General features: G+C 44.5%; 1 protein-coding gene across 9 annotated transcripts in view; it reads right to left on the reverse strand.

Annotated features, from left to right (window-relative positions):
* PPFIA3 (PPFI scaffold protein A3) overlaps positions 1–16,468 on the reverse strand; it is a 966,668-nt gene that overhangs the window by 317,004 nt on the left and 633,196 nt on the right. For 4 of the 9 annotated variants that reach the window (XM_085616258.1, XM_085616259.1, XM_085616263.1 and 1 more), the window contains 2 exons: positions 8,185–8,250; positions 626–652 (listed from right to left, as the gene is read on the reverse strand). In XM_085616258.1, coding sequence (XP_085472384.1) covers positions 626–652; positions 8,185–8,250 — 93 coding nt within the window. The remainder of the gene's footprint in view (positions 1–625; positions 653–8,184; positions 8,251–16,468) is intronic. The other 5 variants (XM_085616264.1, XM_085616257.1, XM_085616261.1 and 2 more) reach the window with 3 other exon arrangements.

The raw sequence follows: 16,468 nt of genomic DNA on the forward strand, positions 1-16,468 counted from the left end.
AAACCCTGGGCACCTTTGGTAAGAAAAGGAATGCCTATTTGACGTGGATACCTTATGTGGAAAAAAAGTTATGGAGGTCTATGCTCGAACAACCCCAAATAGAAAAATAAGGGCTTAGCGTTCTAAGGAGAAGGGCTGAGCGTTCTAGGGAGAAGGGCTTAGCATTCTAGGGGGAAAGGATTAGCTGCCAAGGGGTTATTTTGATAATGGCCATGTAAGCAACAATAATATTTTGCTCTAACAGGGTACATCAAAAGCCAACATAACACATTAGACATACCATATCATATACATCTTGCAAAGTGCAGATATGTTAAGTAAGTGGCTATCAAGTATCACTGTTTATGTAACTACCCAGCAGCATAACGCAAGTACTACTACTGCCGAATAACAGGGGCTGCCCCAGTCTCAACATCACTGTTGTTGCACTAATTCCTGTCTGAAAAGTGAGCACAGAGGCACCCGATACCCTGCCATAAGGCAAAATTAAGCATCAGATTCAATCTGCATGATAAAATTTGATACAGAAGCATTGGCCAATTCCAAAGGTTGGAAGAGAAACAAAACCACACATCTCCTAAGCACACCACTAGTTTTAACATCACATCATTTCAAATGTTCATACCTGTTCCCAGCTGATCTCCTTGGTCTCCTGCCAGAGGTTAAAGGTTATGGTGTCAAAAGGAGAAAGTGAGAAAAGGCGTGTTAGTAAGAGGTTAGTGCGTGCTCAAAGGAAGCAAGGCATGAGTAAACAGCAATGCGGATAGCAGAGGAAAAAAAGCAGCATGGAAAGAGTAAGAAACAGAGCGGGAGAGAGACAGTTGGAGGGAGGGTGTTTCCCAATTCCTTGTCCTCTTGGTGATGTTGCATGATCAAGAGTACAGGCTATTGTCTGCTGGCTTTTCAGTGGCAAGGACCCTTAAAAGGGCCAAGTCTTTCAATCTTCCACTAACCCCTCGCAGTGCCTCAAGTCCATAATATGCAGATTGTTGTTTTTTGCTTAAAGATTTACCAATGGGCAAGTCCTATGATGACAGTTCCGGTTCCAATAATGCTAGTGAGTATGGGTACTCAATTCAGATAGGTCACTTTGGGCATGTGAGTGTATCTCTGCCCTGTGTGTTCGTTATGGATTTTTCCAACGGACAGAGTCCTGAAGAGGTAGGGGATGAGTCTTATTGTTTTCCATTCTCCCATGTGAGTGTGTTTTGATGGTTTAAGGCTTGGCTACGGTGTGCTGCATTTCCTTAGTCTGCAGATTGTCTGCTATTTACAGGCTTCCCCTAGAAAGGTGCTCTTTATGGCACGACTTGAAATTTCCCATCAGACCCTCTGTTGTCACTGGCGAGACAAAAGGGAGTGGACCTGAAGGAGGAGAGTGAAGAGAGGAGGGAGAGCGTGGGGGTGTGTAGATGGGGAACTAGAACAGGTCTGAGGGAATAGGGAAATGGTTGGGTTGACTTGAAAAGGGGGAGATAAAAAGGAAGGAGGAAAAAATGGATAGAATGAGCATGAGGTCGGGAGACCGATGAGTATAAGGATGGATTATGGGTAGTAAGGAGGGCCTGACAGAGGAATTAAGGGCCAAATGGAGAAAAGTAGAGAGAAAAAGGAGGGGAGAGGAAAAGGGTGAGAGTGGAGGTAAAGAAAACCGATGTGTGAGGGGGGAGGGCACGGGGAAACGGAGAAGAAGGCTGAAGGAGGACTAGTGTAAGGCAGAGTGAAGAGTAAGGAGGGAATGAAAAGCAAAAGAGAAAATTATATAGCAAGAAATAAGAGTGATGGCTCAAAAAAGGGAAATAGACAGAGGACAGAATATGTGTAGCAGAGTAGTAAACTGGAAGACAAAATATGAGAGAGAAAGCAACAGATCAAAGGGTAAAATGGGTAAGTCAATGGAGCTGGTAGAGGATTGGACACATCAGCCGTGCATTCAGAATCCATGGCTATTACTTTTAAAAACAAGAAGAATAAGTTACTTACCTTTGGTAAAGAGCATTCTGGTGATTACTCTATCTAACCACAGATTGTTCACCTTGTGAATCTTCACAGGTGGCAGAGTATATCAGGAAAGCTTTTGTAATAGCTCATGTGCATTGGAGGGTGGCACCATCAGCCTTGGTCACAGCTCCTTTCCACCTCCAGAAATGACAACACCAAGCAGCATATAGGTGCCAACCACAACGTCAACTGTCTCCTATTTTTCCATACTCAGACAAAAAGTGTTACTGACAATATTGGGTTTGAATGGGTAGTGTGCGAAAACTAACTTGGAACCTTATCATTCTCAAAAGTGCACTCCACAGAACAAGGAGGCAGGTGGAAAGGCAATGAAGAATCTGCAGTTTAACTTAATTGTCTGGCGAATACTTCTAACCCAAAGTTAATCAGTTTATGAATCCGTAACACATCTTGGTGCCCTCTTGGGAATTGTGTCTGAGAAGTAGGTCTACATCCGTAATGTCTATAGGGCGCTCCCTGCAGAAGGGAGAAGTGATTCAGTAGTGCTTAGTATGGAGAGATGCCAATGTGGCCATCTGGAAAAACTCCTATACTGGAAACCCCGATGCTAGGGCTGTAGTGGCAGTTTTCGCCCTATGGAATAGGCCTGAATGCCCTTAAGAAGCAGCCTTTTTGGCAAAGGCATAATAAAGATAAAATGCAAATGACAATAGATCTTTATAATGTTAGTTCCTGGAGTGCTTTTCCCTTCTTTGCAACACACACTACCACAAACAGTTGATTATCAACCATGTTCCTTTGTCTCATCAATATAGAAATTAAGGGCACAAAGCAGATCGACCCATTTTAGCGGTGGAGAAAAGAACACAAGAAGTGTGATAGTCTGCCCTAAGTGAAAGGACGACACTTTTGGAAGAAAACATGCTTAGTTCCCAAGTATCCGCTTGCAAGGCAAAAAGGTAAATAGAATATACAATGGCTGAAATTACAAAGTGTGTAGCTCAATAACGCATAGAAGTACTGGCTTCAGGGTCAAGAACCTCAGAGTACAGTTATAGTGCTAGGGGAGCACACATAGAAAAGGCTTGAGCCAAAGTAACGTCCAACTGTGGTACCTCGGGGTGTATCGGAGTGCCCTTTAAAAAACTAATCCCAACCAGTGATTTGAGTAAAAGGTGATCAGAGAAGAAGAAAGGCTCAATAAGTAGCTCTTGCCTACAGCACTGCGTTTCCATGCCAAACACAATATATCCAATACAACAGAAACGTTTTGCCTGTAGAGGGTCAATTAACTTCTCTCTAATTCAGAAGAACATTATAGCGCAAAGCATGAATGTACAAACTAGGTGGGGTCATGGCTAGCAGCAAGAATGACTTTTATCATCTAAGAAGGCAGATTGAATTTTCTTAGTTGATTCCTGTCAATTTCCAAACATGCAAGTGGAGATTATGGAGGTTACGGTGCAAAACTCTGCACTGTGGTTGTGATCAAAGATTCACCTGTAGAAGCCGACACAGTGGAGGGTATAAGCTCATCGTCAGGAGTTCAGGGTACCCTGGCTCCTAGAGATCCTTGAAAAGGAAATCTCTAGATGACAAAAACCTGGCAAGTGAGTGCTGATAGGTGGCCTAAAGGGCATGCCTCTCCAGCATTATCATATCTGCTGAGCTTCTTTTCTGATGCGGAGGGAGCCTACTAAAAAAACTGACCATCAGGGAGATCCTGTCAAATGTCAGTGAATGCCACAACCTCAATACCTCCAGGCAGAGGACCCATTTGCATGGCACACAGATCCAGAAGATATGTGGTAGTGCTGCTCTGCTGAGCACCAGAAGTCAATGATCTCTCTTTATTCATGTGAGTTTCCAATCATGAGACGATGCATCCATTACCACAGTGACTTCTGGAGGAGAAAAATACAGCACTGCCGCAAGTCAGACTGGTGTCTTTGATCCACCACTAGAATTCCTGAACTGCCCAATTTGATATACATATCTTGTGCAAGATGCTTCTCTAATGTTGGGCTCTATGCAAGAGCAAGTTCCACTGAAGGGCTTGCATGTACCACCGAGCTAGGGTAACCAAAGGATGCATGATGCTAGCAGGCCAATGAGCCCCAGAACCATTAAAGTTATAACAATATATTTTATCCGAAATATTGGGATCATTGCCTGAATGAACTAAATTCTGTACAGGAGGGGAAAAGCATTCAAGGTGACCGCGTCCACGTGTAACTTTATAAAGGGCGACCTGCATCATAAAGACGAGATTTGGACTTGATAAAAACACAAGGTGGACAACAATATAATTTTCTTCATGTGGTCCGAAACTAGCTGAGGGGAACCCACCATCACCAACCAATTGTCATGGTATGCGAATACATATATCCACAACATGTAAAGATAGGCCAGGACTGCTGATACAATCTTCGTAAAGACCTGAGGAGCTGATTAAAGCCGAGAGGGAAGAAGATGAACTGAAGCTATCTGATCCCATCACAAAGTGGAAATTCTTCCTGTGGGAATACAGGGCTAGCACATAAAAACTTCACTTCCAGGACCAGAGATACCATCTAATCCTCCTGGAGGAAGTTCTGAAGAATATGAGCCAGGGTCATTAACCTGAATTTGTCCATCTTAAAGAACAAATAACTCTGAGGTCAAATATTGGTCTAAAGCCTCCTTCCTTCCCGTGCACTAGGAAGTAATAATATGCGTAGCAGCCAATTCCTCACTCAATACTGCGCTTGGAAAGCTATATCAACAATCCTATGGAAAGGATACTGGCATGGTTCTCTGGCACTGGGGTGAGGAGAAGGTGACTAAGATGAGAGGTGCACAGAAAGGCAAGGCAATACTCCATCCAAACCAATGCAACATAGGTCTGAAGTGCAGTCGAGTAGGTAATGTCTATCTGGCCCACTACAGACCCTGATGCTAATTTGAATGCAAACTAAATGAGTTTGGAATAGTTGTCTGAAGACGAATAGAAAGAAAATTGATGCTATTACTGTCCTGGATTAATGAATGGGCTGCAATGCCTGCCGCTGGGAGAAAGAGATGCCCCTTGTGTAAAAAGCCACAACCTCCTTTATTGTTGGTGTAATTGGGGAGCCAGGGTAAACAATCCCAAGGAATGGGCTATAGCTCATTCCTAGCTTTTGAAAAGATCAAGAGCTGCAATGGTCTTTTCTCCAAAATGTCTGCTCCAACCACATGCCATATCCATTAATGAAGCATGGACTTTTCCGGAAAACCTAAAGGCAGACATCCAGGCGTAGAGTCTTATAATAATACCAGTGCCCACTGCACAAGCAACTGAGTTTGTAGTGTCCACAGCAGAACATAAAATCTGTTTAGCTGCGTCCTGCATACCTCGGACCACTTGTGCAAAGTTCTTCGGGTATCACAGGAAAAAAAACCTGCGCCCCTGTGACTTTATCAACTCAACGGGCACACAGGATTTAAAGGACGTGGTGCCGGAGTACAAAACAAAAAAACTTGCCAACCTGCAACATCAATTGTTTTCAATTTTCTGTCTGGCGAAGCTGCAGGAAAGGAGATCGGATTCACAGTGCATGTGGATGTCTGTATAAAAGACTCTAGTGTGGTATGCTGTGTTAAAAACTTGGAGGGTAATGATATGCAAGGCCTGAGGCAGAGAGGTAAATGGATAATCAGGTGCCACAAGTGGAGCAGGCTGACTTCGTCAGAGATGAGTCAGCATCAGGGGAGGGTCAGATGGCTAAAATTCCAATCAGCACCAGTTGGGTCAATGAGGCCAGAAGGCACACCAAAGTGAGTTGAATTCATTTTAACTATCTGCAGCATGGCTGCTGTGAAGCCCTAAACTTGCTGCAGAGCCTATAATGGCCATAGGAACTCAAAGCATATCAGCTCCAGGTTTGCCACTGAAAAGGAAGGCAAGGCCAGTGTAGGGTTTTTGGAAGGGTGACTGTCAGATCTCTCATAAGATTTGGGGCATTTGGACATTGAAGAACTACTTACTTTTCCTATGTTTCTTTTTCTACTAGTCCCTTGACTTTGCTTGAAGACACAATTTGGCTTCACACTTTCTGAAAGCTATGGGATGCACCAGGGAGTATTCGTCACATGACTTGGAATCATGTTTAGTTCTGAGGCACCACATGCAGACGTCATGTGGATCCATAACTGACATCTGCTACCATCACAAACACAGTGTGTGAAACATGTCTTCAGAAGCAACATCCCTGCACACTGCCAAGAAATTGCTTTTCATAAGTTTCAAAAGGCTTTCGGTAAAACACTGAAATTGGAAGGAACCAAGCACCAGACCTGCTTCAACTCGCACAGAAAAGGAGAACACCCACATAAATATAAGGCAGAGGGCTTCCAGGGTCTGGGGAGAATGATAAGGTGAGGAATCTGCATTTATAAGTATTGATGGGAAACAATGACACTGAACAGTACCATACATTCCCACACTTGAATACGTATCCCCAACAAGAACAAGTGTCACACACCGATGACATGTCATGCAGTAAATCACTCTGTGATGTCATGAGTGTACAACAGGCTTACCAATTTATAAGCCAGAGGGCTAACGGATCATTCGATATTTCCTTCAACTCCAAAACATTTCTCAACTAAAGGCAAGTTAAGTAAAATGTACAATACTCCTTCTCCTGCCCTGTTAGGGGCAACCTTTACTTTATGTACAGCCACACAGGGGAAACTAGCTTTAACAGAGAACATGCCAGTGGGCTGTGCCTTTCAGTGTGTCTGCTGTTTACAGAGGTACGCAAGCTTCACTCGGAGACGAAACTCTTTAGCAGACGGACCTTTCTAGGGACACAGTAATACCAAAAGGATTAGTGTTCAAAGGGGATAGGTTCATTCAAAAGATTATGCCATTTACTAGAGACACAAAAAGGCCACAGGGACCTGTTCTTTGAGAACAGCCACAACATGAGACTCCAGTTGTGAGGAAATCTTACTTCCCCACATGCTTACTTGGACAGAAATCATGGTAGGTGATATATTTAGTGCACATTTCTGGAGATAGGGAAAAATCCACTTGTTGGTCCCGTATTGAATCAGAAGCTGATCAGACCGGCCAGATTATGATGTAATTATCCAGGATGATTGAGAAGGAAACCATGAAATTATCAACTTTTTTTGATGTATATGTAACAGGCCTCAAAGTGAATGGATACGTATTTAGATGTAATTTCCTGTTGGAATGTAAAGATAATCTCATTTGGGAAGGAAATGTAACATGTTTTACTCATGCCTTCTACGGTTCTATGGAAGAGCAATTTAGTCTTCTTAAAAGAGCAGCATGTTCACATGGCTAAAAGCCTCGTGAAAGTGAGAACAAATAAACTGAAGTAAGTTCACTGCATAGAATAGAGATTGAGCCTTAGCATCTTTAAATATAACAGTGCTTGATGTGCGACTGAGGGGGATGAGGGTTGCCTCTGTTTCAAGAAGCCAACAAAGTGAGAAGGGGATCCTTTCGAAAAGAATCACCAATAGTTATTCAAGAGATGGAGAAGGCATATTTATTATTTGGGTTCAGAATAGTGCCTATCATCTGCAGAGCAGTGACACATCTTGGATATGGAAAAAACAGAGAGGATTTAGGAAAGGATATAACTCATGTGACACTAGAGTAGGGAGGGATTAGACTCTTCCTGGGCAATATCGCACAATTTACTTTTGCTTTATTTAAGCTTTCTCGAAACACTTGGCTGTGCTAGTTTTAAGCGGGTAGAGTAAATTGCTTCTTTGAACATATTATGAAAGTCGCCTCATTGACGCTAACTCCAATACACTATATATTTCAATGTTTAAATAACTGATCTGAATATGACACAAAACAGCAAAAGATGCAAACACTTGACTCTATTACAATTCCATGCAATAAAGTAGACCCTGCAAATGACAACTTACACACAACCCTGTTTCTTTTTATAAAAAAGCATAAGGATGCTCAGGTTAGGTCATATCGCTTCTGGGATAACCCTCTTGGGATGTTGGAGAAGCTGCACGTCGAGGACAAAAGAGACTCCTCACAGTGGTCCCAGTCACATAAAGAGGCTCATCTTCAATAAATCACAGTTATACAATAGGGACGGGGCTTGACAGGAAATACAGCCATACCAATTGAACTAGCTTATATACAGCATTAAGCCACACTACAGAGACTGGCCTTTATAGAACAGCGCAATCACTCACAGGTTTAGTGCTGGCTGTCAGGTTCTCCATCTCCTCGTGGGTCATCCAGACGTTGCTGGAAGACTGCTTCGTCCATCAAATTATCAAAAGCAGCAGAAACACAGGAAGAAACACAAAAAGATTGTCAAACTGTTTATTCAACCTTACCCACAGAGCTGAAAAAGCCATGATGAATGAAGTTGCCTGTGCATGGACTCAGACTCTCCTACAGGGGTGACAGTGTTGATTGCAGGTGAAATCTGAGCCTCTCTAAGAGGGAGGGCTGCGTGACTTTGGAGTACTCTCCATTTGTGGTATCTCAACATTTTGCACTGGGGTGCTGCAGACCACTGATATACACTGCTGCCTGTGACAGCAATATAAAGTTACTGAATTGTTCACTTACCTCACCTCAAAGATATTTAAATTAATTAATGAACACTGGCTACTTTCGTCCACAAATAGAATCAGGGGAAATGATTATAGAAAAAACAGTGTCTTTCCGTCTTTAAACAAATATATAAATCCCTGTCTAAAGACACATTATTATTTACCTGCGCTTTTAAAGCATTCCAATGTAATAACATTCAAAATAAACTAACTATAAACTGCTAGTTTTTAGAAATAAGCTGACAAACGGTATTATATTACATGTTAAACTGCATTCAATTTAATAATAATGAAAGAAACAGATGGCTTGTGACTATAAACTGCTGCATTTAGTTTTTATAATAAAATTGAGAAAATGTATATCACATAATAAACTCCATTCATAAAGACAAACAGCTCTGCCCAGTTAGGTCCCAGTCCGTTTTGCTATCACAAGGGGCACTGCTCAAAAACATGAGAAGCTGATAATTTTGAAGCTTATCTCAAATAACTAGACTGCATGTCACTAATGTCCAGATGAGGTTATCTCTACATTTCTTTCAAGGCAAGAGTGTTAAAGGGTACTCATGATGAAGAACACGGATTGCTAGTAAGCGTGCATTCCTTCTTCATCGTGGAATATTTACTGAGATTCAAAAGCACAGGATAGAATGGCAAGCTCCTCCTTTCCATTTAGTGAAAAACAGATTGATTAAAGTTTGAGGATACAGTGATGTTAGTTGGTTCTCTGTTCTGTAATCCAGGCAGGAAAGTCAGGCAAATGTGTGAAATGAACTCTAGGTAGCTATTCTGAAAACTTCAGCAACAGAGATATTTTCAAGTAGAACTGATGCTTACCCTACATGTGAATGGGCTCTAGCTCATCCTGAAAGGTGATCAGCTGATAACGTCATACCACATATGAGACAATCCAGCAAACTATAAACTATTTGGATTTCAAAGCTTAAAAGTGGGTTACACCCTTCTTCTTGTTATGTATAGTATATATAGTATCCCAGAGCTCCTTTAACGTCACTGGATACAGCTCACTGGATCATAGCACATGCGTCATGCTAACAGTGCATGCAGGGGTGGGTGATATGGAGTTAACACCTAATTCTCCATCTAAAGTATTGCAGCACAGCTTTTTGTATCAGTTCAAATGTAGAGCCTACCTATTTATATACTACTATGGTAAACTGTTATGGGTGAGCTACACTGATTGAAGGTGAAGCTTTTTTAATAACTTCTGGACAGTACTTTGTAATTGGTACAGTGAAGGAAAAAGTCTGTGGTACTATATTTTATAGGCTTCAATACTGCTAGAGGTACCAAAGTTGGGCAGACTGCAAGTAAGACTTTGCTAAGAGAATGGATCATTGTTTCCCTCACAGCATCCTATGTATTGTATTGTAATTGCATTTATATAGCACTTACTGCCCCTTATGAGGCGTCAATGCGCTTTTTCGGCAAGTAGCACGCTACTCCAGAACCCATAAAGGATTAGTGTGGAATTAGTATAGTGAAATATAAAAGTAATGGTGGTGGATTAGTTAGTCAGTTATTTGGATTCGGAAGGATAGAAGAGGGAAAAAAAGGTTTGTATTTATATAGCGCTTGTTACCCCTGATGGGGTGTTGAAGCGTTTTTTTTGGCGAGTAGCACACTACTCCAGAGACCCATAAAGGATTAGAGGTGAATTAGTATAGTGTTATATGAAAGTAATTTGAGTGGTAGATATTGGTCAGTTATTTGAAGTGAGAAGGATAGTGGAGGGATAGAAGAGTAAGCTTTTCTCATTTGAAAGCGTAGCTCGTTTTACTCAAGCAGTCTTGAAGAGCAATTCAGGAGTCTATATTGCAGGAAGTCAGGAACAAGGCTACCAAGTACAACTGTAAGCTGTGAGAGTGGTCAGAAAACTCAATTTGCACACAAGTTTTCTGTGTGGATGTTCTAATCAGTGAGTCAGGTCTATGAGCCAACATTGTCACAGCAGCACAAGGGCTATATGGATAATTCATTCCCTGGCTTTCCTTGACTTTATGATCACCATTTATATAATGGGAAATGGAGAAAATGTACAATATGTCATTGACCAGCTTATAGGTAAAAACATACCCCTAAAACCTGGATGCATTGACTAGGCATTTTTAATTCTCTAAGATCACCAACAGATCTATTTGGCGCCTTCTCCAACTGCTGAATATTTGATTAAGGACATCATCAGTGATGACTCATTGAACAAGTTACTTACCTCCAGTAACGCTCTTTCTTGTGGATACTCCACCTAATTGTAGATTCCTCACCTTTAGAACATCTCCTGGTACCAGACTGGATCCAGAAGATTTTTCAGCATAACACCTGTGTGCTAGGTAGGTAGTGTCATATAGCTCCGCCTCAAACCCGCTCCGTCAAGTAAGTGACTTTTGGAGCCACATATAAGCACCACATAAGCAAGTTGACGTCAGTTACTTTCTTGACACTGTCCGCGACCACGGATGCAGAGTAAAAAAATTATTTCGGACAGTGTGCAGATCTCTAACTTGGGACCTTTTAACATGGAAAAGAGTCCATTCCACAAAATGGGAAGGCGAGAGGGCAGTGCGAAATCTGCAGTTAGATAGAGTAAGCACCAGAAAGAGCATTACTGAAGTTAAACAAGTTCTTCTGATACTCCTAATCTCAGATTCCTGATCCTTAGAATAGATACCAAAGACATTTCTCCCCTGGTGATAGGACTATGGAAATCTCAGATCTATGGAATGACCCAGACCAAAAAGTTGTGCAGGACCAAACGGTCAAAATGCTCTTTCCATCAGACCTCGCTTACAAGGTAGTAATGCTTCATGAATGTGTGTAATGATGTGCACATTGTGGCCTGACAAATACCCAGAACAGGCAATGAGCAGGCCAGCCCAGTGGCAGCAGTCTTGTGGAATCAATCCTCAATCCTTCTAGAGACTACTTCTTGGCCAGTGCATAGCAGATCTTTATATAAAGGACTATCTAACTGGATAAAGTCCTTTTCTGCACTGCCTTGACTTTCATTGCCCCAGAGAACACCAGAAACAGCTGATCGCCCACCAAATGTTCCTCAGTACGATCAATGTAAAAACTCACTGCTCTTTTGGGGTCTAAACAATGAAGTCTGTTTTCCTCTTTCAAGGGGTGAGGTGCAGCAAAGAGCAGTCAAGCAGCCACCGCTGCAGATCTTTCACAGTATTCTCTGAAACTTGAATGGATTCTGACATATTACCTTAGTGCTGAGTCTACTGAGATTTTAAATCCCACTGCATTGCCTGCATATGTCATCTGCAATGGCCGCCAAACAAGATGCAGGAAGTTAATAGGCCAAGAGGCCTCGGAGACACCCTCAATGAGATCCAGGTTCAAGAATCAAGGCTGAGTGACTTGGAGGGTGCACAGATGAGGGTACTTTCTTCCATACGATCTGGGAGTGTCCGCAGCTCCAGTCCTACTGGGTGAAAATCGTCTTTAAATTACAGCGGGTATGTGGGAAAACCATTGTTCACTCTCCACGTCTTTGTCTGCTAAATGTGTGGGAGGCCACGGACCGGACTATAACGTACATGGGCGTCCGTGGGGTTCGTTCTTGCAAAAAGGAACATTGCTCAGGAGTGGGGGGTCGGAGACTTACCCAGGTTTTCAAAATGGGCCAAAGATAAGGACAATGCCATGATCGCAGAACAGGATGTATTCAAACAGAGGTTGTCCTGCAAAATGGGATCACAAATTGGTGAAATGGAACACGTCACAAGGTGGCATTTGTATATCTCCTTCAATTGAATTGCGGAACCATGCCTTGGACATTGACCTGCCTACTGTTTAGAGTGGTATTTTGGCACGATTGTATATGCGTATATACCTGTGAGGCATCACTATTATATTTTAACATTACGTGGTTGTGTGACCTGCCATTGTACCATCACTTTTGTTCAATAAAAAGAGAATTTAAAAAAAAGAATCAAGGCTGAAACATCTGCATCACTGCCCAAATGTCCTGGACTCACTGATTTGGAGGGAAAGCCCGATAATACACCGTACCCAGGATGGCGTCGGTGAAAGAGAGCCTCTGGGAAGGAGTCAGGTGTGAATTTGGCATGTTGATAGTGAACCCCGATGATGTCAGCAGGTTTGCTGTCTTCTGAAGGTGGGCCATGACCGACTGTGACGAGTCAGCCTTTGACAGCCACAAATTGAGGAAGGGAAGACTAACGTAAGAAATTGGATTTCTATTTGGGGTGGGTCACTACATATCTTGAGGAATAATCATAACCCTTGTCAGGATAAGCCCTGAAAGTCACTAAATTAACCTGAGCTCAGCCCTACTGGTTGCTATGGCACAGAGCAGACAGGCTTAACTTGGGACGATATGTAAAATATTTATGCAGTACCAAATCAGCCTCGAACTTGCCAAGCCCATGGTGAGAAGGTATGTCATCCTCAGCTCGACCCCACAGTTACAGCCCTATTTGTCACTAGTAACAAACATACAATGTAATTTTGGCTGAATCAGGGATCCTGGTTTTTAGCCTTCCCAAAGGGGCTATCACGTGCAGGTACCTTAAATCCGTGCCCCTGAGATAATTGTTCGGAACAGGGCACTTTGCATCTTATTTTCTTCTGTGAATTTTATACCCCCCTTTGTAAGAAATTTATATCTGATAGAGACATCTAGCCACAGATTCCTTAACTTAAAATATCTCCCCAGGAGTCAGACTGGATCCGTAAAATCTTTTCTTCCAGCAATACCTCTGCACGCCGGGAGGTGGCATCGCCCAGCTCCGTCCTGACGTCGTCCACGGAAGTGACATCAATGGAGCCATATAAGCCCCTCCCGGCGTGCTGACGTCAGTTTTCCTCTTTTTCGCGTCCTAACGCGGATCCAGGAAGGTGATACCTCTGGCCTGTTTTTGTTATCTTCAAGCCTTCTCGACGCCTTTTTGCATCAAGTAACAGTGTGTTTGATGCCTGCGGGCTTCAAGCCATGCCGGTCCTGCTCGCGACAGATGTCCGCGACTGACCCTCACGAAATCTGTATGTGGTGCATGGGTGAGCACCACAACTCGTGGAGTGCGACCCTTGCCGCCAACTGCGGCCGAAATCCCTGCGGGAACGCCGCATGAAGCTACTGTCTTCCCGGATGTTCAGCGGAGACGTCCACGTGGCGCCAATCTTCACAGGAGGACATTCCTGTTCGGGGCAGGTCCTGGGACTATTGCCCTTTTCGGAGGTCGCCAACGCCGGCTCGACTCGGACATTCGAGGCCTTTTCGGAGGTTGCCGACGCCGGCTCGACGCCGCCTCAACACCGTTACTATCTCTGGCTTTATTGGTGGAGGATGTGGTCCCAGTGGATTTCCCACCCCCTGAGTTATTTCAACGCTCTCCGGAGCGGGCGCCAGTGGGGCATTGGCCTACTCACCCTTTGGCTGAGCCTCTGTTAGGTGGCCGGATTAGCTTGCGTCCGTCACCTACTGATGACTCGCTGTCACCGCCTCGCGGGGCCACGGAAGCTAGTGGGACTTTGTCAGGGCTGTTGGCAGGGCTGCAGAAATTTTAAGGATGCAGCCGCCCTAAGTCTCTATACCTTCGGAGCCTTTGCTGGCTCTTCTCCACCAGGGCACGGGATACATGGAGCCAATTTTGCCATTTGCGGAGTCATTATTTGACATCCTTCTCGGGATGTGGGCGAGGCCCTCTTTGGAGGACCCCGTGGATTGTGCTGTGGCACATCGCCATCGCCCAGCTCCCGATGACCCTGCCTGTTTGACCCTCTATCCTTGGGCTGGAGGACTTGTGCTTCAGGCAGCTCTCTCTACCACTCCTGTTCCGTTGCATCCTCCCACTCGGGAGTCTCGGTGGTTGGAGTCATGTGGCCGCGATGTGTTTGCATCCGCCAGCTCGGGACTCCGGTCTCTAAACACGTTGTGGGTGTTTGCTCGGGCTACATTTGCCCTTTGGGACTCTGTCGAGCAGCTCCTCCACTCCTTGCCGGAGAGCTCTTGTGCCGATCTGGCCCGCCTAATCCGTGATGGCCATGATATGGCGCAATTTTCGATTCGGTCTGCCATGGACACCACTGACTCTGTGGGTAGTGCTATGGCCAGGTCGCTTGTCAAACACCGCCATGCGTGGTTGCGCAATGGCATTTTCCCAGAGCATGTTCAGGAGCAGCTAAGAGATCTACCATTTGATGGGGTCACTCTTTTTGACGCCCATGCTGATTCGGCGGTCAGGCGCCTCCTGTCTATGTTTGATTGTCTTGCAAGGTTTTACTCCTCGTGGAGGATTTTTGGTTTTGTGACGGTGCCGTCCTTTTCTTTTCTGTTACCCATTGTGGGTTACAGATGTTCTGGGTTGTGTGGCTGTTCAGCCGTGTTATTTCCTTATTCTGGCACAGCTGGTTAAGCTGTGTTTACCTTTCTTTTGAGCCTCTGCCTACGAGCTTGTCTCAAGAGGCACCCTTCTTTTGTAGGGTTGTGCCTTACCCTAAGTGGGGTATTTGTTGGCTGTTATATTGTTACTCTTCCTTACCCAGGAACATTTGCCGCAGGTTGACTCTTCCTACTGTTGTAGGATGTCTCCTCTGGTGAGATCCATGGGGTTGGTTTCTCTCCAGGGGTTACAACTGGTTGTCTACTGTTGGTCCGAAATACATCCCCGCCTCTGTAGGGGCGTCCTTTCCTGCTGTTTCGTTGGGGTTTTGTCACGCCTGTTTTTTCCTGGCGTGTTCTTGCAGCATCGCTGTGCCCATCTTGCCTGTCTACAGGTGGACATGCGCACCTGGGGGCCAGGTTGCTCTGTTCCGGAACGGAACAGTCTTCTGTATTCTGTGAATACTTGCCATATTGGTGCATATAGGTTGTGCTCTAAGTCTTTTCTTGTGGCTCAAGCACTGTCGGGGTTCTTGCCTAAGGCAAGGGGGGTTCCCGCCGGCTCTGTCTCGGCTGTGTGTTGCCTCCTACTCCACTTTCCTAGCACGGTCTGCGGTCCCTTGCTTCTTGCAGGACAGGGGGTCCAGTTTGTCCATTCCTGCCCTGTGCATATTTCTTAGTTCTTCAAGGAGTGGCTCTTGTCTATGACTTTCTGCCACCGGATCTGTGCTCCACCCCAGGGGTGTGGGTTCCTACTCACATTTGTAGCACTGGTGATGGGCTCCCCACCAGCTGTTTTTCTGGGTGTGAGTTCTTACTATTCTTCTTCTTCTTTAGGTAGCATTACTGTGCATGTATTTTTCTCGACATTCTCCTTGTTGGTAGATGGTGTCGGTCTATGGCGATGTGTGCTTTTTGGCGACAGGCTTCTGTCTGTGCCTTCTCTCAATCCTTTACTGGCAGTATCGTGGTCTATGTTTCCGCCTGCCTCACGGGAGACCAGATTTCTTCCCCTTCAGGGAACTGTTTTTTCTGCGTTCTGTGCCTGTTATGCTGCACACTGGTACAGTGGTACCAATTGACCGACTCCCCTGTTTAGGGTTCATCACTTCACGTATGTGTGGCAACATTCCTGTTTCTCTGTGTATATGTTGTAGGTTCTCCACGCCACAGGGGTGCTCGCATACTAGGTTCTTTTTGCCCTAGTATCAGGCCTTCTTGCTCACTCTCTCCTTCGGGATAGAGTTCTCTATGTGTTCCTGGCTTTGCAGGTTATCCCCTCACAGTGGTACCTTTTGGTACGTTTGGCTGCATGCCTACATAATGAGCTTTTGCTTATTGGCGGCTCTTCTGTCTCTGTTGGCACTAGACTCTGGGTTCGGCCCTGCCACTGTTGTCACATGTCCTGGGGGGTGCACATTTGATGTGTGTTTTTTCTTACACACACGGGCCTCCTGTTGCGGCTCCTGTTCTTGGCCGAAAATGTCTTCGGACTGTCCCCTGTTTCATTTTAGCATCCACTGTGGTGTATGTTCAGGG

The sequence above is a fragment of the Triturus cristatus genome, chromosome 7 (assembly GCF_964204655.1).
Source record: "Triturus cristatus chromosome 7, aTriCri1.1, whole genome shotgun sequence".
In the NCBI taxonomy this organism is placed as follows: domain Eukaryota; kingdom Metazoa; phylum Chordata; class Amphibia; order Caudata; family Salamandridae; genus Triturus; species Triturus cristatus.